This window comes from Anastrepha obliqua, chromosome 4 (genome assembly GCF_027943255.1).
Source record: "Anastrepha obliqua isolate idAnaObli1 chromosome 4, idAnaObli1_1.0, whole genome shotgun sequence".
Classification (NCBI taxonomy): Eukaryota; Metazoa; Arthropoda; class Insecta; order Diptera; family Tephritidae; genus Anastrepha; species Anastrepha obliqua.
This window is the reverse complement of record NC_072895.1, coordinates 53,527,558-53,554,211: the sequence shown is the minus strand read 5'-3', so window position 1 is coordinate 53,554,211 and position 26,654 is coordinate 53,527,558. Positions and strand designations below refer to the sequence as shown.

Below are 26,654 nucleotides of genomic sequence, written 5' to 3'. Positions count from 1 at the left end.
GCGTTTTTCGATCAGGACACAGCCAGGTAGCTTGGTGTATATTTTTATGCTCGTCCACCGGAGTGAACGACAGTACTTGGCGACGAAGTCTCTGTCCCACAACAAATCCGAAACCGAATTTGCGCTCCTTTACATGGCAAGCTTCTTTACGACGCAAGGTTCTATGTTTTTCTTGCCTTGCCCCGTCCATCGCATTTCTTGAATAGCTGACATCACTGCCTTTACTCTCACGAGGACATCAACCAACCGGGCAGAGGCACCTTCCCCATTAAGGGGCCGGACATTCCAGGTGCATGCCCTCAAATCGTATTCCTTAGTTCGTTTGCAGCGGTCGTCATCAGAATAGCGAGGTCTCATCCGAGGCTTTTTTAATATTTTCATTGGGAAGATTTTTAAGTGGCGGGTCCCAAACCCAGCGCACAACCAGCTACCCTGGAATGCTTCGCCTTCTCACGTTAGCGCACACCCGTACGGCTGCTCGGAAGCTATCCAGAGGATACGTGAGTTAACCCCGGAAGTTGTGAGCTGCTTCAACCATATGCAGAACAATCGTCCTGGCCACTCCCAAGTGTATGGCGATCAGCAACTTTCCCCATTTGCATGGACTTCTACAAATGGAACCATCCTCCTCTGTATATATATTACAATACAAAAAATTCAGTCAAAAATGTTAAGTATATTTCATCTCGTACCCCTTTAAGAAAATCTAAGAGGCACTTCCACATCTTTCGCACTGCTCGTATTACTTCACCTGCATAATTCCACTATGAATCGGAATGTAAACAAACAAACAATAATACACAAAAATATCAATTCAAATTGGCATTCAAATCAACGAATCGCAAGAAAAAAATAAATCAATAAATACTCTAGTAACTTCCCCTTATATGAATTTGCCTTGGCTAGAAACGACCAGAGTATTTGCTAAGGCGAATTGAATACAGATCACAATTCCAAGGTGGATTCGCCTTGTCATTATTCAATCTCTCTATTATTCTTGCGAAATCGAAGTGATAAGCGGCACGAGCACGAGCATGTGAATCATTCGGCTTCGAAGCAATAGCAACCAAAAGCCAACAGCTACAAAACTCATACAACAGACAGTCAAGTGTTGGCAACATATAGAAGTGCACGCATTGTCGAAACTCTAAGCCAAGTAATAAAATTTAGTATATACTTATATCGAAAGCAAAGATTGTTTCACAACGCAGTTGCTAGCGTCAAGCAACAAAAACAAATTTTCGGTGTACGTGTCAAAAATTAACAGCAACCTGGAATAAGATAGTCAAGTGCGAAAGTTCGAGACACCACTTCCAGTAATTAAGTAATTCAAAACAAACAAACAAAGTCATTGTGATGGAGAAATCGGGACAACCCGGCAACTATCCGCGCTTACCAGCCGAGATGCAAGAAGCCACACATAGCGGCTACACCGAACAAGCGCCAGCCGCGCCGCCATCCTACGATCAAGCTACCCATACATCACCTTATGCGCCAGTACAAGTGTTGCCCACACCCGGTGGCGTCGATGCCATGGGTCGCCCGCAGGCGCAACCGCAACAACAGTATAACAACACAAAAAGCACAGGCGCAGCAACAGCAGCTGGAGGAGTAGGCACTCAATACAACTATGGCGGCAACACACAATATGGAGCAACAAATATGGGAGGCGGTATACCGCCACCACATCACACGTACATGTCCAATGCGTCAACCGCAGCGCCACCAATGGTACAACAACCAGTTGTGATAATACAACGTAAGTACAAAAAAATCGATGCAGGCAAGTGGATATGCATATAATTAGGAGGGCATTTAGTTGTTGGCATTTTTTTAGCGAGAGAGTCATTGAATTTCAAAACAGTTGTAATAAATTGAGATTGAGCGATTATTGGAAATTTTTGCATGAAATTCTTGGATGAATCATTCAACAATCATACATGTGTGTGTGTGCATGTGGTTGCACCTCAAAATACTGATAAAAATTTCATCTGCACTGCAGATGTGAGCGTGAAAAAATTTCCGAAACAGAAGCCATTCACACCAAGAATACATTTTTTTGTGCCAGAAACCCTAACGCAGCGGTTTTATTTCGAATTAATGGTGAGAGCGCGCAGATCCTACTGGCCGCGCTGGTGTTTTAAATCGTTGCTAATTTATCGTTTTTTTTTTCATTCTTTGTTAAATACACTTATATGCACATACACTTCTTCATTTTGTTTTCATACTTAAACTGGTTGAACACATGTATACATTTATAATTTTAAAAATATTCAGTATTGGCACAAATTTAAATATTTGATAATTTGTTTAATCCAATAAATACGATATTTAATATTTTCCTACTATGGAGAAATTTACAAATATCGCTTTTGAAAAACATACAGTGCGTTAAATAACTCCAGCACAGGAACTTAATTAATAGTTTTTAAAATTTATATTTGTTTCTTAATGTACATATTTTAGTAATTTTTTATGAAAATATGTTTCATTTACCTTCAAAAACCATATGAATCGAAATTTCAAACTATGTGCAAAGTTAACAAATTTGATTTAAATTTAACAACAATTGCAAGTTCAAACTTTTTAATCATAAGTTTTAAAAAAATTGAGTACGCAGTTTTATCCTTTATTAAATTTTGCTATAATAAAGTGCAAGTTTCAAGACGCTGAAAAATCCTGTTGAATTTTGTCAATAATTTTTGCTGACGGTCTTGAGTATTTGGAAAGTCGGAAAACAAATTGCCAAAACCAACACGATTTTACAGGCACTTCAAGTCTTCACATTATACTAAAATTTATTGGACTAAAACTACATGCTTAAAATGTTCCTGAAAAATCTAATTCAAATGAAATTATCGAAATTTATGGCACTTTCTTTCCTAAATTTGCACAAAATTTCAAACCTGCATTTATATGATTTCAGTAGTTGGATAAATAGTAAAATATAGTTTTCATAAAAAAATTATTAAAGCTTAGGATGATCTATATTTTCATAAAAACTATTGAAGATGAATAGGAATCAAATAAATTGACAAAGCTTGTGTATAAGTCTCTGTGCTGTAGCTATTTCGCAGATTATAGTATTTCCTTCCTTTCTTTTTGGTCAGAATCCCAAAGGAAAAAGATTCAAAAATTTTCTATGGACATATTTGTGATATGTATGAATGTATTTTTAAGAATCATATTTACAATAAACATTTTAGAAGCTGCCAAATTCTGTATGTGCCAACAACTCATACATTATTTTTAGAAATTTAAATACTTACAGTTTGTCAAGAAAATGATTTCTCATGCAAAAATATTCAAATCATTTGCACTTCTTTAATTAAAACCATCACTTCTGATTTAATTTGGAGAGCCTGTCAAAATTATTTCATTAACTTGCATAGTTATCAGTACTTCGCAAGGTAAACTTTTTTAATCCCTCAAAGCGAGCAAAAACAAAAGTTCAAAAACAAAACAAATGCCCCTCTCAGCTGTCAAGAAAGTGTTTTTAAATACATATCTCTTTTCGGTATCGTTTGCTAAGATTTGATATACCGTTATTTCATTTGTGAAACATACGCGTTAATCATAATAAGAAAAAGTATTATCAAAAATATTTTATTTAATCCGACACACTACGACCGCCGTAGCCTAATAGGTGCGTGACTACCATTCGATAATTCATGGGTTCAAATCTCCGTGTATGAAGCACCAAATAGTAGAAAAAGAAATTTATAATAGCGGTCGCCCCTCGACAGGCAATGGCAAACCTCCGTGTGTATTTCTGCCATTAAAAAACTACTCATAAAGAAAAATTCATTTGCCGTTCGGGGTTGGCTTAAAACTGTAGGTTCCTCTATTTGTGGAAAAACATCTAGACCCAATAAAGCAACTACTTAGAACATAATAAAACGTGCCAAAAATTAAAATAGGCTGGAACCGAAATCTGCAAGTGGAAGACCACGAAAAATATCTAACCGCGCCGAACGTATTTTGTTGAGAATATCAGCCGCAAACCTGCAGATTTCGGCAAGAAATCTTGCTAGTGAACTTAAAGAAGCAACAGGTCAGTTAAGTAATGCAATTCCCAAGTTTGATTATTCGCACTGATACAAAATTTTCTTTTTTTTTAGAAATAGCAAAACTTTGATAATTACTTTTTCTAGTATGAAGGAAAAAAATTATTTACAATAGTTTAAAGTCAATGGCACGAGCAAACAATCGATTTATTTTTCGTGCAAAACAATTATCCGGTTTTTGTTTCTGTTCTTAAAACCGGTTAAAATTTCTTATTAAATAATATCTGCAGCTAAAGGTATATTTAATAAAACGCATAAGTTTATCCCATTTCCCCCATTGAGAATCTCAATCAGTTGTAAATCATTTAATGTTAATTTTCCGAAAAAGGTTTCTTTATATTATTATTATTATTTTTTTTTTTTTTAATATTCTACATCGATCTGCAATTTATAAATTTTAAAATATTTGTTTATTAAATTTTATTGAATTCGAAAAAAACGCCTTCCTTCAGCCTGACCAGTCCCAAGCAGCAAACAATACCATGATAAGGGCTTTTGTGTGTTTATTTTTCGACTTTGACACTTTTACACTATAAAAGCGAATGTCGTCACTCACGAAATGAATAGCGAAGCAGTTCGAAATTGATAAAATTGAGCAAATACTGAACCATAATGTTTTTCCGGCAGGGCATACATATGCATACAAGTGCATACTTAAATTACATACTCGTACAACTTACATCGTCTTTTGTTCGAAAAGTTTAAGCGGAAGCGATATCAAATTTTCATAATATTATATGTAAAAAGAGCTTAGTAAGAAAATACGTAAGCCGTGTTGTCATTAAGTATGTTTTCCCCATTTTCCCCTTCGTTTCAGCCTGCCAGACAGTGAATTCATTTAATAAAATAATTAAGTTTCTGCTCCAAGAATAGTCAGTGCGGTTAGGTGTTGAATAATGTAATTAAATTAAATATCGTGACTAGCTAGACTAGCCAAACAAATTGCTTAAAATATCTACATACATACTTTTTTAACCGAGTTGAATTTTCGCTGCCTAAGATATTCCGACGTTTCAAACCCAAGAACTAATTTAAGCTCTTACTAAACAATGCACTAAAATCACATTGTACTAAGTTTCCAGACTAATTTTTGTTTTTCGATACAGAAGTACATAGAACAATAACCCCGCAGACAAATCAAAGCAACTTCTAAAATAAGTTCAATGCTTATCACATTCCCGAAGCCCAACCAAAGTTATTGCAAAGTGCGTTACAATCAGAATAAATTCAAAAAAAATAATCGTTTAAAATTCCTGAGTTTAAATTTGAGAAATTCGAGATAAATATATTCAGCCAAAATCTGGTCAATTGTCATGCAAAAAGGCGAATAGAAACACTAAGAATTTACATGGTGACTTGCGGTTTCGTTAAGGGGGGAGCCTGATTTATAAGGTCAAAAAAATCAATTTTTTTTTCGTTTTAAGCGATTCCTAATATATTTCAGAATATTCACACAAAGTTATAGAGCGTAATTCTCAATATTTCCATAGATACAAAGAGCCAAAGGTAGGCGAGCGTTAGGTAGTTACGCTGTGACCGGACAGCTATAGTACAAACTTTATCTTCTTTTCTCGACTTTTCATTTTTATGATTTCTTTGAATTGGCGTACATGAATGAAAAAAAAACTAATGAACCTTTTGAAATGAATCATAGCTTGTTCCCTTCAGTATTAAATTCTCTTCTATTTGAACTAACAAAATAGATCAAAAAAAAATTTTCAAGATTTTTATACTAAGTTGAAGTGAATTTTTTTTTTATAGAAAGGCATTTTTTTTCTTTAAAACCTCCAAAAAGTTTAAATTTTGGAATTTCTCTCAGTTTTCTTAGTTCATCTAGAATGAATCATGATAATTAGAAATCCATTTGAATTGTTTGCTTTAGATAATAATTACGAGCTGTATCTTGTACGCCAGTTGGAAATTCCAGCGTTGGAGCGCTCTACTAATTTACATCAAATAATCTTTTCAAACGCTTAAAATCAAATGACAAAAAAACAAGAAAATGTATTGCCATATGATTTAAAGTAGAGAGAGGCGTAGAATAGCGGTTTTTACATACTGCTGTATGAGCCGGTTGGGCCGATTCCTAACATGTGCTTACAGTGGCTGCAATGCGAAAGCCAAGTAGGAGAAAATTCCGCCGTGATCGCGGTCGTGCATGAACACAAATTAGCGCAAGAGGCTTTGAATAGCCCAATTGAACGGGAGACGACAAAGAAATTAAGCAATTTGCATATAAATTCTCGGCCAATAGAATTAGTTGAAGAAACAGCCAAACATAGGAATAAAAACTTACTTGAAATGTGAAATACTTCATGAAATTGTAAATCCTTTCACTCCTGCCTTATTATCAGACACACTGATCTTATATTAAGCCTCTTCTATTCGCTACTCCTGCGCTCGCTATCTATCTGCTCGGCCCACTTGTCGAAAGATATGCATGGGGAAGCGACAAGAAAGTTATCGTGCAAGATTCATCGCTAGCGAGTATGGTTATATCTCGTAAAACTGCCCCAATTTTTTACAAATAAATCAAATATTAGCCAAATCTATTCCAGCACTGCCAAAATATGCTTATTTATTCCAGTTGCTTCATCTATTCGCCACTTGCTAAGGCTTGATGAAAAGAAGAGGCATATCATCTTATCTTATCGTATTCCAATGCATTCATTAATAATATACCGAACCGAACTTTGGTCAATTTGATCAATATTCGACCGAAATTAAAAATAAAAAGAGAAAGCCGAAATATATTTCGATTAAACTAAATTTCCCCATAAAATATTTACACAAATATGTGCACTAGTCCTCACATAATTAAATCAAAGATAAAGTTACAATATTTGTAAAAATTTTGACGCTAAATTTTTTAAAATAATTAAAAAAAAAAGTTCTTAACTTTCTTAAAAATTCACAAAAATTTAACAAATTTCAAGAAATGGTTCTCAAAACTTCTGGGTAAGCAATTTTATAGACTATTCAGTAATAAAGTGTTGTCTTGAACTCGCTCAGAAATCGCGTTGATTTTTTAAACGTTTTTGTGCCCCGATATTGAGCAATTTCTTCCATATAAAAGACTTCTGAATATTACTTTATATGCAAGAAAATTCGCAACATCACCAATTAAGTAAATGGTGCTTAAGTTTCAAGGGCCAGTGTTGATTTTGAATAAAATACAATTTTTTTAGGAAATTATTGTCATTTCTCTTTATTATGATAATATTGGAATGGCTCAATTACGTATAGAAAAAAATATCGGCCAAATGGCCGCCGCGGCCTCTGCGGCACACCTCCATCCGATGGTCCAAATTTTCGATGACGCTGAGGCATAATTAAGGTTCTATGCCGTTAATGTGCCGAATTATCTCTTTAGCTCTTGAATTGTTGCTGGCTTATCGACGTACACCTTTTCTTTCAAATAACCCCAAAGAAAGAAGTCCAACAGTGTCGTTGACGTTCAGGTGTGGTTCACATTCAACATCGACCTTGAAATTTAACCACCCTTTATAAAAAATATTGCGAATATTGTAAAAAAATAAAGTGACTTTATTATGTGACCACAAGTACTAAAAGTGACAAATTTTATTTTTTGTATGCCACTGGGAAATGACTAGCCGCCACGTCTCAGTTTTGAGAAAATTTGCATGCTTCAAGTCAATGGAATTCTGGTATAATAAGGTGGAAATCTGAAGTACGTTAAAAATTTCGAGCCAGCAACAAAAAAAGTAAAAATCGTCAAAAATTAGCGCAATGGTTGAGCCACTTGACACTTGTATTTTATCAAACAAATTAAATGGGCTATAATACTGCATATCCAGAATTTTTCTAAAAACTCTGACAAAAGGTGTGAAATTTTGGCGAAAGTGTACTTCATTTTTTTAATTTACACAAAATTTGTAAATTGGACTTATATAATTTTTGTAGTAGAATTAATTATACTCTCATAAAAAAATATTAAAATTAAGCAAGAAATAAATAAATTGTCAAAGCTTGTCAATAATGATTAGTGCTATAGTTATTGAACGCAGTGTATATTTTATGCTTACTAACACAATCACTTATAAACCTCTTTATTTTCCACTGCAGTGGCTTTGTGCTGCAACTAGTATTCATATCGGGTTACTTCTTCCTTCACTTACAGCTGACGAAATAATAAGTAGTAAAATTTACTTACCAGCTTGGATCATACATGTGTACATATACATTCTTACATCTGCGGTCGTATGAAATAGTCGCCCAAGTCGAAACGAAAGTAGATACCTACCCTGCAGAGAAAACTTGTGGTAATAAAAGATATTTGTAGTTCAGAATTGGTTATATTTTTACAACTGAGGGCTTTTTTGGAAGTTATCGACCAATATTCCCTTATTGATCGATAGCTAAACCGTGTAGGATCAGCTGTTTTTAATAGGCAAAACAACCACAATTTATATTTCAGTGTTAGATACTAATAGTATTACAATATAATAAATAAAAAATTAAAATTTTATACAATTTGAATTTACCATCTCGAATTTATTATTATAAAATTTAATTACATTGTTCGTCAAGTGTAAAATTTGAAGGAAAATAAATAAGACGGCCATGGTTTCGATGGCCACGAATTTTATAGAGAAAAAAGAGAGCGAAAAAAGAAAATCAGTAATGGATCTCAAACGTCATAGTGTGATTGCATTATATTTGGCTAGAAAATCACAACCATCGATTGTTCGTGAGCTCGAGCCCCTTAAACTAAATAAAGATTTTGCTTATCGCTCCATTACTCGTTACAATGATACTGGTAGCATCGCGAAACGTCATCAAAAGACTGCAACGTCACGTGAAATGGTTAAAAAAATGAAGAAGCGACTAGAGCGAAATCCCCAACGAAGGGCCAATCAAATGGCGAAAGAACTGAAAATATCTGGCCGTAACATCCACCTCATACTGAAAAATGCTCTCAACGTCAACCCTTATAAGATCCAAAAGACACATGATCTAACATCAAAGCAGCAACAAGTCAGATTTGAGAGAGCGAAGAAGTTGCTTCGCTTGGCCGAAAGCAGTTAATTTCCGAACATTGTGTTTTTTGACGAGAAAATCTTTCAAATGGAGCAATTTGTAAACGATAGAGTTTATTTTAACGACCGTTCATACAAGAATTTGAGTCATCGATTGGCCACCAGGAGGCAGCACCCACCGCATTGTTTGTAATGGTTTGGACCCCTGAAACCGCAGATGGGCGCTCTCCAATCGTTTTCATCGAGCCTGGCGTCAAGGTAAATGCGAAATATTATCGGGAAAGTATTCTTTGAAGACGTGATGAGACAAACATTTCGGTGGTAGACTATGGACGTTTCAACAGGACTCGGCACCGTCTCACAAAGCTGGAATGAACCAAGAATGGCTAAAAAAGAACGTTCCGAACTTCATAACGTCCACACAATAGCAGACGCGAATCCGATGGATTATTATCTTTGGATCCGATCTAAAACATTCACCAGTCTCGAGGCTCTGAAAAAAGCCATTGTCCGCGAGTGGGCCAAAATACCTGCAAATCACATTCGCGTAGCTTGCGATTCGTTTCTGGACCGTCTCAAGGCCATAGTCAAGGCAAAAGTTGATTCTTGATTTTGTATTATTTTCACACATTTTTTACTTTGAATTGAAAAAAAGTAATTTTCCAAACTAAATTTATGGCCTTTTTAATTGGTTACACTTCGAGTGCCGGACCCTGTATGCGCGAATAAAAGCTGTGCACTAAAACCACCACACTCGCGCAAATTGGCTTATGCTAATATTCGTTAAGTACGCTGACTTCTCGTGAGTAAATTCGCTGCCACCGAAACCGTAGACTAAGACAAGAATTTAGTGAAGTATAGTAGAGTAGACACAAATAATGGAGATTAAATAGTACAAACTATCCTTTACTGTGCATAGTATTAAGTAACGCTATTTTAAAGTAATGTAAAGCAATGTATCTTTAGTAGCCCTAGGCTTTGGGGGTAGTTTGTTCCACTTACTGAAAGAATTTGGCTTTCAACCAATTCCCAACCTGAGGCAGGGAACATCTATGTTAAATAGAACTTGACGTTGTACATTTAAGGTAGTTGTGCCAGTCAATAGAACTAGTATTAAATACTTCTACAACACATAGTAGCACATAAGAGATTCTTACGTCGAAGTGTCGGCTATTGGGCACAATATAGACATAAAATTATTATTATTGTTTATCCCACGTTAAAGTTCTATTGAATAGTACGTCTAGATTACTAGCTAAATCGACTATTGTATCGCCGATCTGTTTAATAAAATTTCATCACAAGTATTGATTTCAGCTTGGTTTTCAAAGGTAACAATGCATTGCGACTTATTTGAATTCAAAACCAGACCACTGTTATTTACCCACTCGTTGACTAGGTCTAAGTCCCTGTTAAGGTTATGCATGCAAAGGTTTGATGAATAAAACAAGTGCGATTGATTAATGTGATTCAGCGCTGTAAATCTTCAGCTTCCTGATTTTTATGCCATTTTACTTGGGGTCAGCTTTCCTAGTACATAATCCCCAGATTCTTCAATCCTGGTTCGTCTTGCTGTTTAAGTTTGCACGTTTGATATCACTTTCGATTTCCTTCGTCCATGTATTTTGTGGTCGACCGGCCTTCCTCGGCGCCGTGGCGATGCTTATTACGTTTTTTGTCATATCTGATTTTGGTTTCCTTTGGGCATACCCATACCAACGTAGACGACTTTCTTGTATTTTTTGCTCAATCGAATAGGACTTTGCCCAGTATTGTGACCGAAGTTGACCTTCTCAACATTTCCATTTATGGTGTTTGAAGTTGTTTTTAGTATGACTTTTGGGGTGGGGCGCACGGCTGTTTTATATATTTGCTTTTTAGGTGAAGTGGCATTGTTTTGTCACATAGCACCCCGGTTAGAGTTTTTCATTTTAACCATGCCGAGTTAACCCAATTCTGTATGTCTTCATTAACTTCTCCAGTATTTGTTATAACGGAGCCTTAGTATTTAAACATTAAGTGAGCTGTCATCCAAAATTGGTGTTGATCTTGTTGTTGTTGAGCTTGTGGAAAACTCGCAGCGCATAACTTCTATCTTTTTATTATTTTATTATTTTTAGCCCATGCGACTTGAGGTGGTTTTTCCACTTATTGAGTGTAGCTTGGATATCATTTGCATCTTTGCTCACTAGCACAATGTCGTCTCCATACAGTATGTTCCACAGTGCGTCACATGTAATGCTGGGGCTTATAAAGGGTTTATTCAATAAGGGCGAGGGTAGATGTTGAAATGGAATAAAATGGCGTTTGCTGTGTGGCACGTAGCGCCGTCCTGCTGGAACCTCATGTCGTCTAGGTCCATATGGTTCAATATGGGCCATAAGAAATTGGAAGGGCCACCACGTCTACCGAAAAATGGGGGCAATGCGCATAACGTTTGCGTTAATGAACACTCATTTAGAATAAAGTTGTATCATTTGAACGTGCTGATCAATCGTGTAACTTTTCATGATGATTTGGCATAAATAACTGAATAATAAACAAAAGATTTGACAGATGTCACCAAAACAAAATGGCTGCCACAGGGCGCCAAAATCGACCCAATTGAAAACCCCTTTATATTCAATGATCAGGTTGAGCAGAGGAGGGCTCAATGCAGAACCTTGATGTACCCCCAGGCCAATCTTTAATATATAAGTACAAAATAAACAGTAGGAGAAAAAGTTAGACTTTATGTTGCCTACGCTGACTGTTTGCCGAACGAACAAAACGATATATATGTATGAGCTGATTAGGCTTACCACCGAAGTTGAAAAGTGACACATCAGCTTGTGATTGACAGTGTCAGAGGTAGTAAGGTTATATAATTATTATTAATATTTATTCACATATCATCTGAAGCGGTAAAGAGCACAGTGATATAGCTCGATATAGTTACACGTGAAGCCAGATGGGTACGCATTTACCAACGAGTTTTTGCAGGGAAGGAAGCATTTGAAAAACTTCGAATGAGTAATTGTTGAACAACAAGACACTCATTAACATAATTAAAGTTGAAGCTCCGCAGAGGTTTACCTGATTATAGTTGTAGATTGAACATCATTCAGCAAATCTAAGATAAGATATTTTACAATTGTTCTGAATGCATTTGGTATCTGAAAAGCGACATTATCAGTTTTAATAGCAGTAATAATAAATATTTGCAAATGAATAAAAGTCAAACACCTATCATTAGTAACTTTGTTTCCTTTTTTCAGAACATGCCATTTTGCCCTTGGGACCGGAACCAACGATTGTGACGTGTCCAGCATGTCACATCACAAAGCTGACACGCATCGACTTTGAACCAAGTGCTAGGACACATTTAATGGCAGCAATACTGTGTATAGTTGGGTAAGAAATTAATAAAAAAAAAAGTTATTAAAAAGAAAAATTATTAAAGAAAAAAATCATTAAGAAAAAGAAATATTAATAAAACATTATAAAAAAACTAAATACCTTAAATTATTTTGATATAATTTGCAAACTAAAAAAATAAAATAATGTTTTGTGTTTCATTTGAATGTGCACCCGTTACAATGCACAACTATGCCAGGATGCCTGAGAAATTGAACACAGTTTTTTCACATACTCTACATCCAATCCAATATATTGAAGAATAGTATTTCTTTCTACAAATCGAGAAACTCACAATTTTATGCATGAACGCAAATAAAAACTAGATAAAAATATCTTATCAACAAACCCCATTATATTAATTCTTTGTTTGTTTGATAAATATGCGCACAAAGAAATAAAATACTGCGTAGCGGCAGTGACTTCTCATTTCAATTGCGTAATTGAAAACTTTCACTCATAAATAAAGGGTATTTCTAAAGTGACGCCTAGATGTCAGTAGTGAATAGTACCTAAACGGTACCCTTTTTATGTCATCTTTGACATTTATCAATTAGACAGATGTGAAATTTTACACCAAAGAAAAACGCATTGAAATTATTTAAACTTAGTATGAGAATGTTCGGCCTTTAAGACCAACATTTCGCAAAAATTCGTGTTTTTTTTCTTTTCGGTGGAAATAATCGTTCGAATGAGTCCGACAATTTAAAGGTTGGTGAAAAAGTTTCAAGAAATTGGTTCTGTCGAGCATAGAAAAAGAACTGACAGACCAAAAACTGAAGGCCCTAGTAGCCAGTATGTTAGTTAAGCTAGGGTTATATTGTATATATCCCCTATAAATAATAATAATAATAGGGCGGGTCGATTTAAAAATCGCTCATTGCTCTGTGAAAATCGTATTCTAGGAATCAAAATAAGAAACTTTGCCGAAGGAACCAAACCTCTTAAACGAATTCTCCAATCCTCCCCCAATTTCAAAATATTATATCACCATTTTTGGCCTTGACATGAAAAAATCAGCTAAATGGCAATGTTTTTTCTTTATTTTTATTTATTTATAATAATATTTATTACTTATTTATAATAATATCTATTTTTTCTCTTAAGAAATTTATTTAGTCAGAACATATGTACATGAAAAAATTAATTTAAGTGAGTTATAGAAAGAAACTAAAAAGTTCGACCCAAATTGGGGGACATCAGAATTCGTTTTAGAGGTATGGTTCCTTCGGCAAAGTTTCTTATTTTGATCCCTAGAATATGATTTTCAGAGCAATGGGCGATTTTTTGGCCTCCCCACAAATCGACCCGGCCTAAGATACATACATATAAATGTTTTCATATTAGATAAGAAAAACAAAGATAAATATATAAATCCATTTTCATTTTGATTTTATTCTTTCAGCTTATGGTGTTGCGTCTGTTTGCCCTACTGTGCGGAGAGTTGCATGAATACAAACCATTATTGTGGTAATTGCAATAAATTCCTGGGCACATACAATGGCGGCGCATTCTAACGGGAGGTAAAGTAGCACAGCAACGGCTGACCTTCAACAATCGCCACCATTTTTTAATTTTATATTTTCATCGTAGATATTTTTAATCAATGAATCTTTAATTTCTCTTACTATGGGCATGCACGAAGGTGTGCACACACATATGTATGTATATATGAACAATAAAAACAACGAAAACATGAAAAAAACTGTTTACAAGCGCTAAAACGCGATTATTTAATAATTGATAAAAGCTTTAAAAATGTGTACCTACATTTCTGCATGTATTAAATTTTTATATGTATGTAAATAGAGTGATAACGCGCACAGCGGAAAAGTATTTATGTAAATTTTACCTAAGCGAAATACAAAAATATTCTTATCAAATTGTCTCTGTTTCTTATTGTTGTAAGTAAAACAATTTTGCTTGGTCTAAAATAAATATAAAATATATAAAATATTAAATTATGTATGTATGTATGTATGTACTTTATTTCCCAAGAAATCTATGAATCAGCTACATATATTCTTAAGCATGCAAGCGAATCTAATATTTATAGCTAATTATATTATATGTTGAATGGCCAATTGTTATCCATTCAAAAATCCCCTCTGAATTCCAGATGCTTGTATTATTAATTTGATGCGCATGATAAGTTTTATACACACCTGCACATACATACATACAACAAATGCATGTATCTTTTTATCAGAAGCGGATTCTGTATTATGAGAATATGGAATTCTGGGAATGTACTTGTAGACTCTACAAGTATTGAAACTGCTTATTCTATAATAACTTTTATATAAGATAGAGTAATTTCAAATTCGTGCAAACAATTTATACAGTAAGATGGCGTGCCCTTTCGCCCCGACCAGAATTAAAGATAACTGTTTTTAGTAGAAATTTTTTTGTTTTAGTAGCAAATTTTATGTATTCATTAATATCTAACAAAATTCAGAACAGGCCTTTATGATATAAATTCAGAACTAAAATACAAATTTACAATATTTAATATTAAAAAGTGTAGTAAAATTAGATTATCAACATAGCAAACCATTAAATTGCTAAAAATATATACAAGTTACAATTGAATTTTAACGAAATTAGCAAGAGAATATCAAGGCTGACATTGTTATCGGTGTTAATGCTGTTTCCTAAATAAACGAAGTCCTTTACAACCTTGAAATTATAACTGTCAACAGTGACGTGGGTGCCGATACGCGAGTGCGCCGACTGTTTGTTTGAAGACGAGAGGTACTTTGTTTTGTCTTCGTTCACCACCAGACCCATTCGCTTTGCCTCTTTATCCAGTTTGGAGAAGGCAGAACTAACAGCGCGGTTGTTAAGGCCTATGATGTCAATATCATCGGCATACGCCAACAATTGTACGCTCTTATAAAAAATTGTGCCTGAGCGATTAAATACTGTGGCTGGTACGATGCTCTCCAACATCAGGTTAAAGAAGTCACACGACAGCGAATTACTCTGTCTGAAACCTCGTTTGGTATCAAACGGCTCGGAGAGGTCCTTCCCAATTCTGACGGCGCTGCTGATGTTGAGCAACGTCATCTTGCATAGACGTATTAGTTTTGTGGGGATACCATATTCAGACATCGCGGCATACAGATAACTCCTTTCCCTACTGTCGAATGCAGCTTTGAGGTCGACGAAAAGATGGTGTATGTCGATTCTCCTTTCGTGGGTCTTTTCCAATATTTGGCGTATTGTCAATGTTTGGTCGATGGTAAACTTTCCAGGTCTAAAGCCACACTGATAAGGTCCAATCAGTTGGTTGACGGTGGGCTTCAGCCTTTCACACAATACGTTCGCTAAAACCTCATAGGCGATATTTAGAAGACTAATCCCGCGGTAATTGGCACAGACTGCAGGATCGCCCTTCTTATGGATTGGGCAGAGCACACTTAAATTCCAATCGGCAGGCATGCTTTCATCTGACCATATTTTGCATAAAAGCTGATGCATGCACCTTACCAGCTCCTCGCCGCCAAGTTTGAATAGCTCACCCGGCAGGCCGTCGGCGCCCGCGGCTTTGTTGTTCTTTAGCCGCGTTATCGCTATTTCCACTTCGTCATGGTGGGGTAGCGGAACGACAATTCCGTCGTCAACGATTGGGGTATCGGGATCTTCACATTCTCTGTGGCATGCGCAGCTATCACTATTTAGCAAGTGAGAAGTGTTCCCTCCATAATTTAAGCATACTCTGGATGTCAGTCACCAGATCGCCGTCTTTGTTCTTACAGGAAAACGCCCCGGTCTTGAAACCTTCTGTAAGCCGCCGCGCTACAACCGTGTGTCCGTTTTGACCGAATCCAAAATGGCGCGCCAGCTGTTTCTGTCCTGTACTCGTTGGTGCCAGTTGGAAATCTCGAATGAAGACAGGTCCTGCAGCACTTGGTCTTTCTCTTCCATGTATTCCTTTTTGGGGTACCGTGTCGTAAATTCGCCTTACTGGAGTGGCATGGCCAAGCCAGCGTAACCGCTGTATTTTTACACGCTTAACTATGTCCATGTCCCTATATAGCTCATACAACTCGCTGTTCCACCGTACGCGGTGCTCCTCACTAAAGCGGAGGGGGCCAAATATCTTACGTAGATTTTTTCTCTCGAATGCTCCAAAAACTTTTTCATCCGCTGTTGACATCATCCATGCTTCTGCGTCTTATATTAGGTCGAGAAAGATGAGCGTTTTGTAGAGTACCAGTTTAGTCCTTCGCGAGAGAACTCTACTTCTCAGTTGCCTACTGAGCCCAAAGTAATGCCTGTTGGTAAGAGTGGGACAATACAAAAAGAAAAAATTCGTTTTCAAATAGAAAAAAGCCTCTAAAACTCATTTGCTCTCCATCTGATATTTTTACCAAACATTGCTTTCAACTGATATCGCAATTCAATTAATTTCTTATTTGCTGGTTGTTCATACAACTGTCGACATGCCCGTAGATATTTACAAGCAAATTAAAACTTAGGTTGAATAAAAGGCGACAAAACTCCATCAATAGACGGCTAGTTTCATGGAGTAAAGGCATATCAAACCTTATTAAATATATTTTCCTTTTGTATCTTTTTTCCATGTCGTTTATAGAAGAGTTATAACAATTTCTTCCGGTTTTGAGTTGAAATTAAAAACACGCTTCGATGTGATCTTCAAAAGAATCACCATGAAGTCAAGTCAAGTCTAGACCCTCGATTTATGACATGTGATAGAAGGAACAATCATTATCGCGAATGAAAACATTCAGCATTTCCCAAATCCGACACTGGGATGCATATTTATATGTACATACGTATATATACTTAGAATGTAGAGTCGACTAGTCAAATTTCTATGCTGTCATAAATTCATTTTTCATATATGTCTTTTACTATTTCACATACATACATATATTTTATTTACCACTTAGAGTCTAGTTATTTATGTTAAATGCACACATGCCAGCTATTATACACTTGCATAGTCTGCTATGTCGACAAATGGCCGTCGAAATTTCTTGCAATTAATTTATCAACATAGCGCGTGACGCAAAACAACTAAAGCTCAACAAAAAATTTTGGTAAGCAAAAAATGTATTCTCGATTTACTAAAGGATTAGTCACATACACATATGTATGTATGTATACACACAAATCTACGCACACATTTAATGAAAAAGGAAAAATCAATAACTCAAATAAAGTTAGTCTGTAAACAATATGGAGTAGAGGGCAGAATTTGTAGAAAATTTAGCAAACTTTGTGTGTACTACATAGGCGCATAATAGTGATTTTAGGTGTATTTTTAGGTGTCTGTCTGAGGAATAAAAAGTATGTGCATATTTAAATACTTGCCCGTAAAATATATTTAACTTTTGTCAAGAATAAAATATATTTAAATATTTTACAAGGGCTATCTAATTTCATTACAGGCTAATTGATAATTCTATTGCAAAGCATGCTTTATAAAACAGAGCCCCAAATAAGCGCAAGCGATCTGTCTCAAGATATCTGCTTTCTCCAATCATGATCATTTATGTATTGTTGACAGTTTTCTGAAAAAAAAGATATATCATCAGAGACTGAAATAGATACTCACAAGAATGAAAATTGATCGATGAATTCCAAGGCGATTCTTGATATTAATTGTGCAAAAAATTTTATGGTTCATGCTCACAGAATTTTTGGAACCCTAGTATCCGATAGGCTACTTAAACACACACTTGTCTAACTGTCGCCTTATTTCTTCATTTATTTAATTCTTTATTTACATGATATGTAATTATAAATAATCATATTACAACTAGCAACAACAACTAGGGTTGATTTGACAGACCCCGCATGTCAACTGTCAAACTAAATACATCCTTCTTTTCATTATTCATTGACATTGCATCATGGTAAGACTTACACATCAACAACATTTACAAACCATGCAATTGTTTTACTGGTGGCCATATCAGCCCATATTTCTTCAAAGACGAGGCTGGCGACATGAATGGTTCTACACAAAAATAATAAAGACTGCTCAATCAATTTGAATTTTCGTTGTTTTATTTCAATTTTAAATGAGATACCTCTAAATTGATCACCGTTTCCAATGCATTTCTTATTATTGATTTATTGTCAAGTTTCAGACTCTTATTTACTTTTAATAAAAACCATATCAATGCAACTTTCAAAGCTCGCGCAAATTAAAAAACATTCAACAAAATTTTAAACTTTTTAATCAGAAATTAGAAAATTTTCGAGTATGCAGTTTTATAAATAAATGGTATATCTAAATTTCAAGTGACCCAAACATCAGCTTTTGGCAATTTTTTTTTCACAGGCGTTGTGAGTATTTTCTTCTATATACGAAAAATTTCGAGCACTCGTTTAGGAAATGCACAAAACCGCCAGCAAAAATATATTATCAAAATGTTGCAATTTACTATCCCAAAATTCAATGAGCTATAAAATTGCATATCCAAACTGTTTTTAAAAATTCTTGAAAAATTAATGCATATTTGTTGAATTTTTTTTTTTTAACTTTCCTTTAAACAATTGTAGTTGGAATAAAGGGTAATTTTTTCATGCGAAAATTATTAATACTAAATAAGAAACAAAAATTCTCAAAAAATTCTTGCGCTATAATTAACCCACGGTACGTAGATATAATTGACGCACTAGCCGAGTTCTTTTTCAACTAGAGGTGCGCGGATTGATGTTGTTCCCCAAATGGTGGGAACTTTTGCTATAATTTGATGTTTCATAGACACATTAGGCTTCACCGTGACCCGCCGAACTGTAGCTACGCCTAAATTCACGCGGATACGGCGATCGCCTAAAGAAGCTTATGATAAAAAGCATCTACCGTTCAGCGGTGACATAAAATTGGATTCCCTTCCTTTTGTAGCACAACTTGAAAACGGATACCACGGCCCGAAATCTTTTCACAAAGTGCGGATATTATTAACTTAAGCTGTAAATATGTAAGTATCACATAAATTTTAATATTTTTCAATAACATTTTTTGTCAAAATGAGACCGACAAAAAAGTGTACCTACACTTTGGATTGAAAATAGCCATTTTTTGTGTATTCCCCCAATTTTGCTATATCGCATTTAGTGGAGAAAAGAGTACCGTACGAGTATATCGAACATATTTTGTTTCTAAAAAATTGTCATGTGTAAAAGCACTAAAAATACTGTGGTTGATAATTTGCCTCATACGAAAGATTCATCCACGTTTTGTGCGTTATGAAAACATCGAAAGTATCAAGACAATTATACTCGAAGATCAAGTTTCAAGCTTAGTGTGAGAGCAGCCTTTCATCGATGTCAAGTTTTATATGGAGTATTATGAGGCTGGTCGAGCGGTCGCCCCTTGGCAGGCAATGGCAAACCTCCGAGTGTATTTCTGCCATGAAAAAGCTCCTCATAAAAATATCTGCCGCTTGAAACTGTAGTTCCCTCCATTTGTGGAACAACATAAAGGCGCATGCCACAAATACGAGGAGGAGTTCGGCCAAACATCCAAAAAAAAGGGTGTACGCCCCAATTATATATATATATATATATATTATGAGGCTGGAGTCAGATGAGAAAAGCTTCTCTAAAAGTGGTGGATATTTTGTGAAAAAAAAAACAGCATTACATTGATATCGCTAATTAAATGTTTTATTTTTGGACGACATATTATCGTAGAAATGATTATCAAGGGAATCAACAAGTGTATGATACTATGACAGGGCTAGTTTACTGGGGCGGCATCTCTTGCTCGGGGAAACCCGAGTCACTCCACTTATGTAAAATCGGCTGCCATGGTGATGGAGACCCGCGTAATCTTGTGGATATTGTAGCAGGTTAAACTCCTACTTATTCAGAATCCACCCAATATATGTCCAGCATGTGAAGATTCACCGCACGACACTAACCACCTATTCACATGCCCTATCAAACCTACTCACCATCCCTCTCCCTCTGGTCCCAACCTGTAGAAACAGCATGTTTTCTGGGCCAACCGTTAGTTGAGTTAGACGAAGATGACCGGTGAATACGCCACACTGGCGCCAAGCATCCAAAGCCTTGACAAAGTTAACCCAAAATGAAAGCTTTGTAGTCCTTGTACTTTTATTGCAGTAGTGTAATTCAGCTTGAATTCTTTCAGCGAAGCAATGCACTAAATAAAAGAAGTATTATATATACAAGAATTTTAGGGAGAAATGTGGAGAAATTACACTAGTTTCTTTTCAAAGGCAATGCGTAATTGCTCACAAGCCTTCGACTATTTGGCCAATAACAACGAGTGCAACAAAGCTCGCAAAAAGAGCTAGAGGCGATTCCAAAATCAGTATATAAAAAGTGTTTTCAAGATTTGATGAAGCGTTAGAATACAACTACTTTAAATGGAATAAAATAATTACCAACGAATTATTGAATTCTTTTTGTTTTATTGACCAAATCCGGGTACTTCTTGAACAGAGTTTATTGTGCTTTAAATTGTATTAGTGAGAGTAAGGGCAGCCACAGCAATTCAATTAATTGACTGTGGGTGAGCTCACTCCCAAACAGCGGAGAGAGAGAGAGAGCGTGTAAGTGACTGACTATATACAACCATTGAACATTAACACTGGGAATGCAATAAAGGAACACATTGGATGCGTATTGATAAATTACCAAAATATGTATGTACGTATTTATATCGATGTAGTGATAAATATGCGTCCCTTACTCCAAACGCCACTAAAATTACACTGTCGACTTACAATAAAAATTTGCCGATGATAAAAATTGGAGCATTTCATTTGAAACCGATTGTCACTACCAGTGCGGCTGATAACCAAAGAAACGCGTAAAAGTCTATAGATATGCATGTATATGTGTGCGTGAATATATTTATATAGGGTTTTTCAATAAGGATGGGTCGCAATGGAATATAACAAATCAAGTGTGCGGTCTTTACAAAATTCTTCTTTCAAACTTCTTCGATTTAGTTCTTTCTACCAAAGTGCGCTGGTCACTACAACACAAAACAACATTTGGATATATGAACTTTTTCTTAGTTTTACACGTCGAGTGGTCCGGTCCTTACTTACTCTGAATTTTTAATTGTCCCCAAAAATCTGAACTTAGGACCGAAAAACCAACTTCTCCGAAATTACGGCATATATGGTACTTGCCCGTAACTTTCTATTTGTTCACCCGCTTTTTATTACTCGGAAAGTTTTATATGTCATTCAAAAGAGGGCGTTTAGCTACTTACAAAGGTATACCTGTATAAAATGTTTTAATATTAAGGATATTAATGAAAGACATAACCGAATGAGTTTGAGCGTGACTACCTTTCGACAGAGCTCAGGCTTGAAATCCACAGTGGGCAAGAAACACCAAATGACAGAAAGTCAACAATGAAAAGTCTCCGAGTGTATTCCTGCCAAGAAAAGGCTTCTCTCAATTTCGGAGGAAGTGGAACAGAAGTGCAGTGGAAGAAGATCAAAAACCCACGCCAAGGTAGAGGGGTGCTTAGGCAACAAGGGACCCATTATGTGTATGTATTAAAAGTTGCCGGTGTAAGAATTTAAAATTTTACACAAATTTTGAAATTTTGTACATTTTTCTTTATAAAAAATCACCAAATCCCAGTTTTTCTATTTGTTCCAGAATCTACTTGACTAGACATGTATCTACTTGGTCTACTTGGTATACAGTTTAATTTATGCATGTCTCAAAAAAGATATATTTTAACTGTCCCACAGTACAGTCTGAATATTACATTGAGAACATCGATCGATTACGAACTATTAGTAGAGACCTGCGACTTCCGACTTTCCCATAAGAAAAACTGTAGCGAGGTCAAATCGCACGATTTTGGTGTCCGATTCCGGTAATTTGAATTTAAATTTCAATCATTCAAAATAAAGTTGTATCATTTGCACGTGCTACTCAATCGAAACCACATTGCGGGCACAAACACAGCTTGTCAGCATTAATCTGCCCCTATTAGAAAACCCTATAGATAGATAAGCGCATTATTTACTTTCATCGATATTTCTTTGTAATTTGGATTTTATATTGTAAATACTACAGCTTTGCTACCTCATGGCTTCGCCTTTGTGCGGTGTTTACAGTTCTTTTTCTGTTTTTTTTTTTTTTTGTTTTGTTGCTGCTTTTAATTGTGTCGCCCCGAAATCGGAAATCGCTGGCCGTACGTGAATGCTCTTCAGTATGAGAAATGAATGCAGCAGTAACGGCGCGACACACCTGGCAGACGCACGTAGAACACATTTAGACAAAATTGTTAAAAGCCTACTGAAAAAAAGAGTAAACATATTTTTGATTGTGTTAGTAAAAAATAGCATAAAAATTGTTAAAAATACTATACAAATCTTATCTACTTTTATTTTCAAATAAACCACAATAAAGTTTGTGCCGTTGAAATGGATGAAAAATCAACAACTCCAACGCGCATCTACCCATCAACGCCGCTCGAGCAACCGGTGTTGCCCAACGAACAGCAACAAGCTTTACTACCACCAGCGCCACCCACCTACACGCAAGCAACAGGTGCCGCACCCACCACCACGGGGCAAAATACATCGCATGTTGTTGTAATTACGCGTAAGTGATGCAACCTTCAAATTCTTAAACTTTTTAATGTCTCTTTCGCTTTTGATTTTTTGTTTTTGTTCCTTTTGTTTTGCCAAACAGCTGGCGCACCGTTGGTATATGGACCCGCGCCGGTGGATATACAATGTCCCTACTGCCACAATTATACACGCACCCGCTTGCGCTTCAGACCCACTTCCCGTACGCATCTAATCGCATTGCTACTCTGCCTCTTTCAGTAAGTGATCTGATTTATACCCAATGCATTGACTAGAGTACGATTTTTATTATTTTGTATAGACTATTAGATGCCGACACGAAAAAACACCAAAATCAATTTTTATCTCATAATGGTAATAATTTCTATACAACTTTGAAAAGGTTGGATTCACTTCGGAAAACAGTCCTCAAAAAGTTTTTTTAGAATACAACTTCTTGAAGAAAATATTGGGCAAACCGTTTACGCGGCTCCTTTTAAGCGTCAGTTACTTTTCGAGGCTGATTGTTTCCAAGGGTTCAAGCTGATCCCTAAATATTTTAGATACAATTGTGCCCTCTACACATTTTGGACTTCACCTGATCCACACTTCCGTCATCGGACGAAGAATTTGGACGACCGCCACAAACATTGATGTATTCCCTCCATATTTATTTCCTCATTAAATATCTCCAAGACGTTGGGGTTACGAGAAAATTCGTAACGAAGACCAAACCGAATCTTATACCGTGAAGGCGGTGAAATTCCTACCGACTTTTGCTCAGAAACTTTGCGTTTTCTTGTCTCGTATAATTTCCTGAAAGCTTAAAATTAAATATCACAATATTTTCCTGATTACAAGTGGAAGTAGACGCAATCAAAGAAGCTGCAGAACTAATCCTTTGCTCACTTGTGTTCCATTCCATTGACTATCTATGGTCTGCTCATGCAAATACGAGCTTTGCGTCAACTCAGCTAAAGCTGGGCAAGTACAAAAACTAGTGTGTTCACGATATTCTTCTGACCAGGAGTGAATCGGGAGCGCTTGAGGAAGCTTCTTGAGTTAACAAAGCCTCAGCTCTTATTTTTATTTTCTCCGAGGATGAGGTGGAATCATCTCAGTACCTTTTCCTCAGCTGATCTGAGCTCGTGGCGCTAAGATTTAGTCATCTTGGATATTAGCCACCTCATGAACACACACATATATACCCAAGAGATTGATGATGAAAAATAGGAATAGGATTGTACATGTCTGTATGTCAATAAATGAGAAAAATCAAGCAAAAGTTTAGCTCAACGAAACTTAGGCCCTCCACCGAACTTTCCATATAGACTCCCCTTTTCAAAGGGCATGGTAGGCTGATGAAAGGTAGCGCATAGTGCGGCTATTTCTCATTTATTTAAAAAAGTTCAGTTTTGCACCTCGCGTTTGTGACTTTGTTCCTTGTGAGAAGCACTTGCTCTAGCTGGCGTAGCTTACTGTGGAAGAATCTTGCAAGCAGGGTGGTCTTAATAAGTTATTTCATAAGCCTGTTGAGCATTGCTTGCAATTGTTAATTTAGACGTACTTTTGTTAGAACTGGACAAACTATGTTGTACGTAAATATATTAGTCGGTATGCATGAGGTACGAAAAAACTCAGTTATACTCCGTCTTTGTGTTTTTACGTGCTACCATATTTTCTTATTCTTTAGTTCGCGTGTTGAAAATTCGAACAATATTTGCATTCTAAACTTGTACTAATTATTTTCCTTTGTTTTACTTTTTCAGGCTGTACTGCTTCGTGTGTTTACCCTATTGCATTGGCAGTTGCATGAACACGGCACATTATTGTGGCATGTGTGACCGGTACTTGGGTACCTATGTGCGCGAATAATCAGGGTCTCAGAAATGGAGACTTCAAATAGCTCGTTAAATTCTAAATCATTTTTGTACGAACAAGCTTTAGTTTTTTACCAAAACGAGAAATCGTGAAAATTATATGTATATCTACATATACTTATCCATAGACACATTCATTTGTGGTAGTATATATTTGTCCAAATGCATAGAAGCTCACAAACGTATGTATGTATACGTTCAAGTGTAAAAAAATATTTACACCCATTTGAACTTAGGAATGCACGTAGACATACCGATTAACCATCTTATCTAAGTTTTTGTAATGGAAGGAACATAAAAATACATGAAATCTAGCAGATAACAAGAAAACTGTGTTAGAAAATATACACAGCAAACCGTAAGTAACCACGCACCTACAGTTGTGAACATGAAAATAGCAGTACACTTAAAAAATTATTTTGAAGTAATTTAATTTTTGCTATAAATAATGCAAACGAAAATTTCAATACCTACGAAGCGTTAAGGAATTTCAGATGTGTAGAGGGTATCTGAACAAATCTGGCAACTACGTTCTTTATTGGAGTTGTTATATTTTTAAGTGCAACAATGAAATAACAGTGCTTTCAGTTTTTTAAGGTTATACTATACAAGGAATATTAATAACATTTTGCACAGACTTAGGCGAAAGAACGTTTTTTATTATTTAATAAATTTTTTTTCTAATTTTGGTGAGTACCGTGCATATATATTTCTTATGTTTTGACTTTAATGGCTCGAGCGAAACATTGCCCCACAGAACAACAAAAACAGATTCTGAAAGTGAGAGTAGATGGAAGATCTTGCACAGAAATACAAACTATTCGTTCATGTGCAGCAAAAATTATTTCAAATGTAATCAAATTTGTGGAACAACCGGAAAAAAGAGGTGAAAAGAGATGAATTAAAATATTTTTGACATGACTCTGTATAGGAGACTACGTGAAGCTGGATTAGCAGCTCGCACCCCACGAAAAAGGCCACTCCTGGCACCAAAATATAAGGCTGAACAGCTGACATGAGGCGTAATATTTTATGAACTGACGAGTCTAAAATAGTTTTATATAGTGACACGAATTCACGATAATGTGTGTTTAACATCCACCTGGCACGAAAATCAGCCATTCACACTAAAAACCATTAAACATGCGGCCTGAATTTATATCTTTTGTCATAAAAAGTTTGGTTTTTTGTTATATAATTGATTTACTATAAATATGTGTTCAGTTAAAGAATAGAATAATACTTCAAAATAATAATAAAATCTTTCTAATCACGCCATAGATGAACAAATTTTATATTTTTTTGGTGCAACTATTTTCGCGTTCGCTACTGTAGATATATATATAATATATTAACATTGTGATTTATTATACTAGTGGAATTTTTTTATTACTTTAATGTACTTAGCTTTATATGGAAAACGGATAATACAACAGAGTGTGCTCTTCTTCTTGATAGACATCAAAGGTGTCTAAACTATTTTGGTCGTTTGTGATAGTTGCATGTTCCAGTTAAAAGCAATTATAAGCAAGAAATGGAGGTACATTCTCCTTCAACTCATCCTATCAAGGTCCGTCCTCCGCGCATTACCCTGCAAGAAGGTCCATTGGATCTTGCCTTGGATGCCTTCAAAAAGTTATCAAGCTCTTGCAGCAGTAATTTTCTTCTCAATCCAGTTGCACCACTTGCCCTCCCAACTGTTACATTACACCCTATACTATGTGACCAAACGACGAATTTCGTTCAAAGGTTGTC

At 35.7% G+C, this 26,654-nt stretch overlaps 2 protein-coding genes across 3 annotated transcripts; both read left to right on the top strand.

Annotated features, from left to right (window-relative positions):
* The first annotated feature begins 1,041 nt into the window (after positions 1-1,041).
* LOC129245909 (lipopolysaccharide-induced tumor necrosis factor-alpha factor) lies at positions 1,042-14,168 on the top strand. The gene is made up of 3 exons (XM_054884348.1): positions 1,042-1,759; positions 12,325-12,460; positions 13,869-14,168. Exons 1-3 carry the CDS (start codon positions 1,357-1,359, stop codon positions 13,978-13,980), a joined length of 651 nt encoding a protein of 216 aa, XP_054740323.1. The 5' UTR covers positions 1,042-1,356; the 3' UTR covers positions 13,981-14,168.
* Positions 14,169-22,654: 8,486 nt separating this feature from the next.
* On the top strand, positions 22,655-26,371 carry LOC129245836 (lipopolysaccharide-induced tumor necrosis factor-alpha factor homolog). 2 transcript variants are annotated; one of them, XM_054884257.1, is made up of 5 exons: positions 22,655-22,756; positions 22,859-23,053; positions 23,144-23,279; positions 24,789-25,257; positions 26,307-26,371. In XM_054884257.1, exons 2-4 carry the CDS (start codon positions 22,873-22,875, stop codon positions 24,892-24,894), a joined length of 423 nt encoding a protein of 140 aa, XP_054740232.1. In that variant the 5' UTR covers positions 22,655-22,756; positions 22,859-22,872; the 3' UTR covers positions 24,895-25,257; positions 26,307-26,371. The 2 variants fall into 2 exon arrangements, with proteins under 2 accessions (XP_054740232.1, XP_054740231.1); XM_054884256.1 differs by having other exon boundaries at positions 22,670-22,776.
* The last annotated feature ends 283 nt before the right edge of the window (positions 26,372-26,654 follow it).

Bases quoted from the DNA above. Each gene is read 5' to 3' on its own strand.
- LOC129245909 (XM_054884348.1), top strand. From the start codon at position 1,357: ATGGAGAAATCGGGACAACCCGGCAACTATCCGCGCTTACCAGCCGAG. The intron at 1,760-12,324 runs GTAAGTACAAAA...TCCTTTTTTCAG, and splicing joins ACCAGTTGTGATAATACAAC to AACATGCCATTTTGCCCTTG. The intron at 12,461-13,868 runs GTAAGAAATTAA...TTATTCTTTCAG, and splicing joins GCAATACTGTGTATAGTTGG to CTTATGGTGTTGCGTCTGTT.
- LOC129245836 (XM_054884257.1), top strand. From the start codon at position 22,873: ATGGATGAAAAATCAACAACTCCAACGCGCATCTACCCATCAACGCCG. The intron at 23,054-23,143 runs GTAAGTGATGCA...TTTGCCAAACAG, and splicing joins GCATGTTGTTGTAATTACGC to CTGGCGCACCGTTGGTATAT. The intron at 23,280-24,788 runs GTAAGTGATCTG...TTACTTTTTCAG, and splicing joins TTGCTACTCTGCCTCTTTCA to GCTGTACTGCTTCGTGTGTT.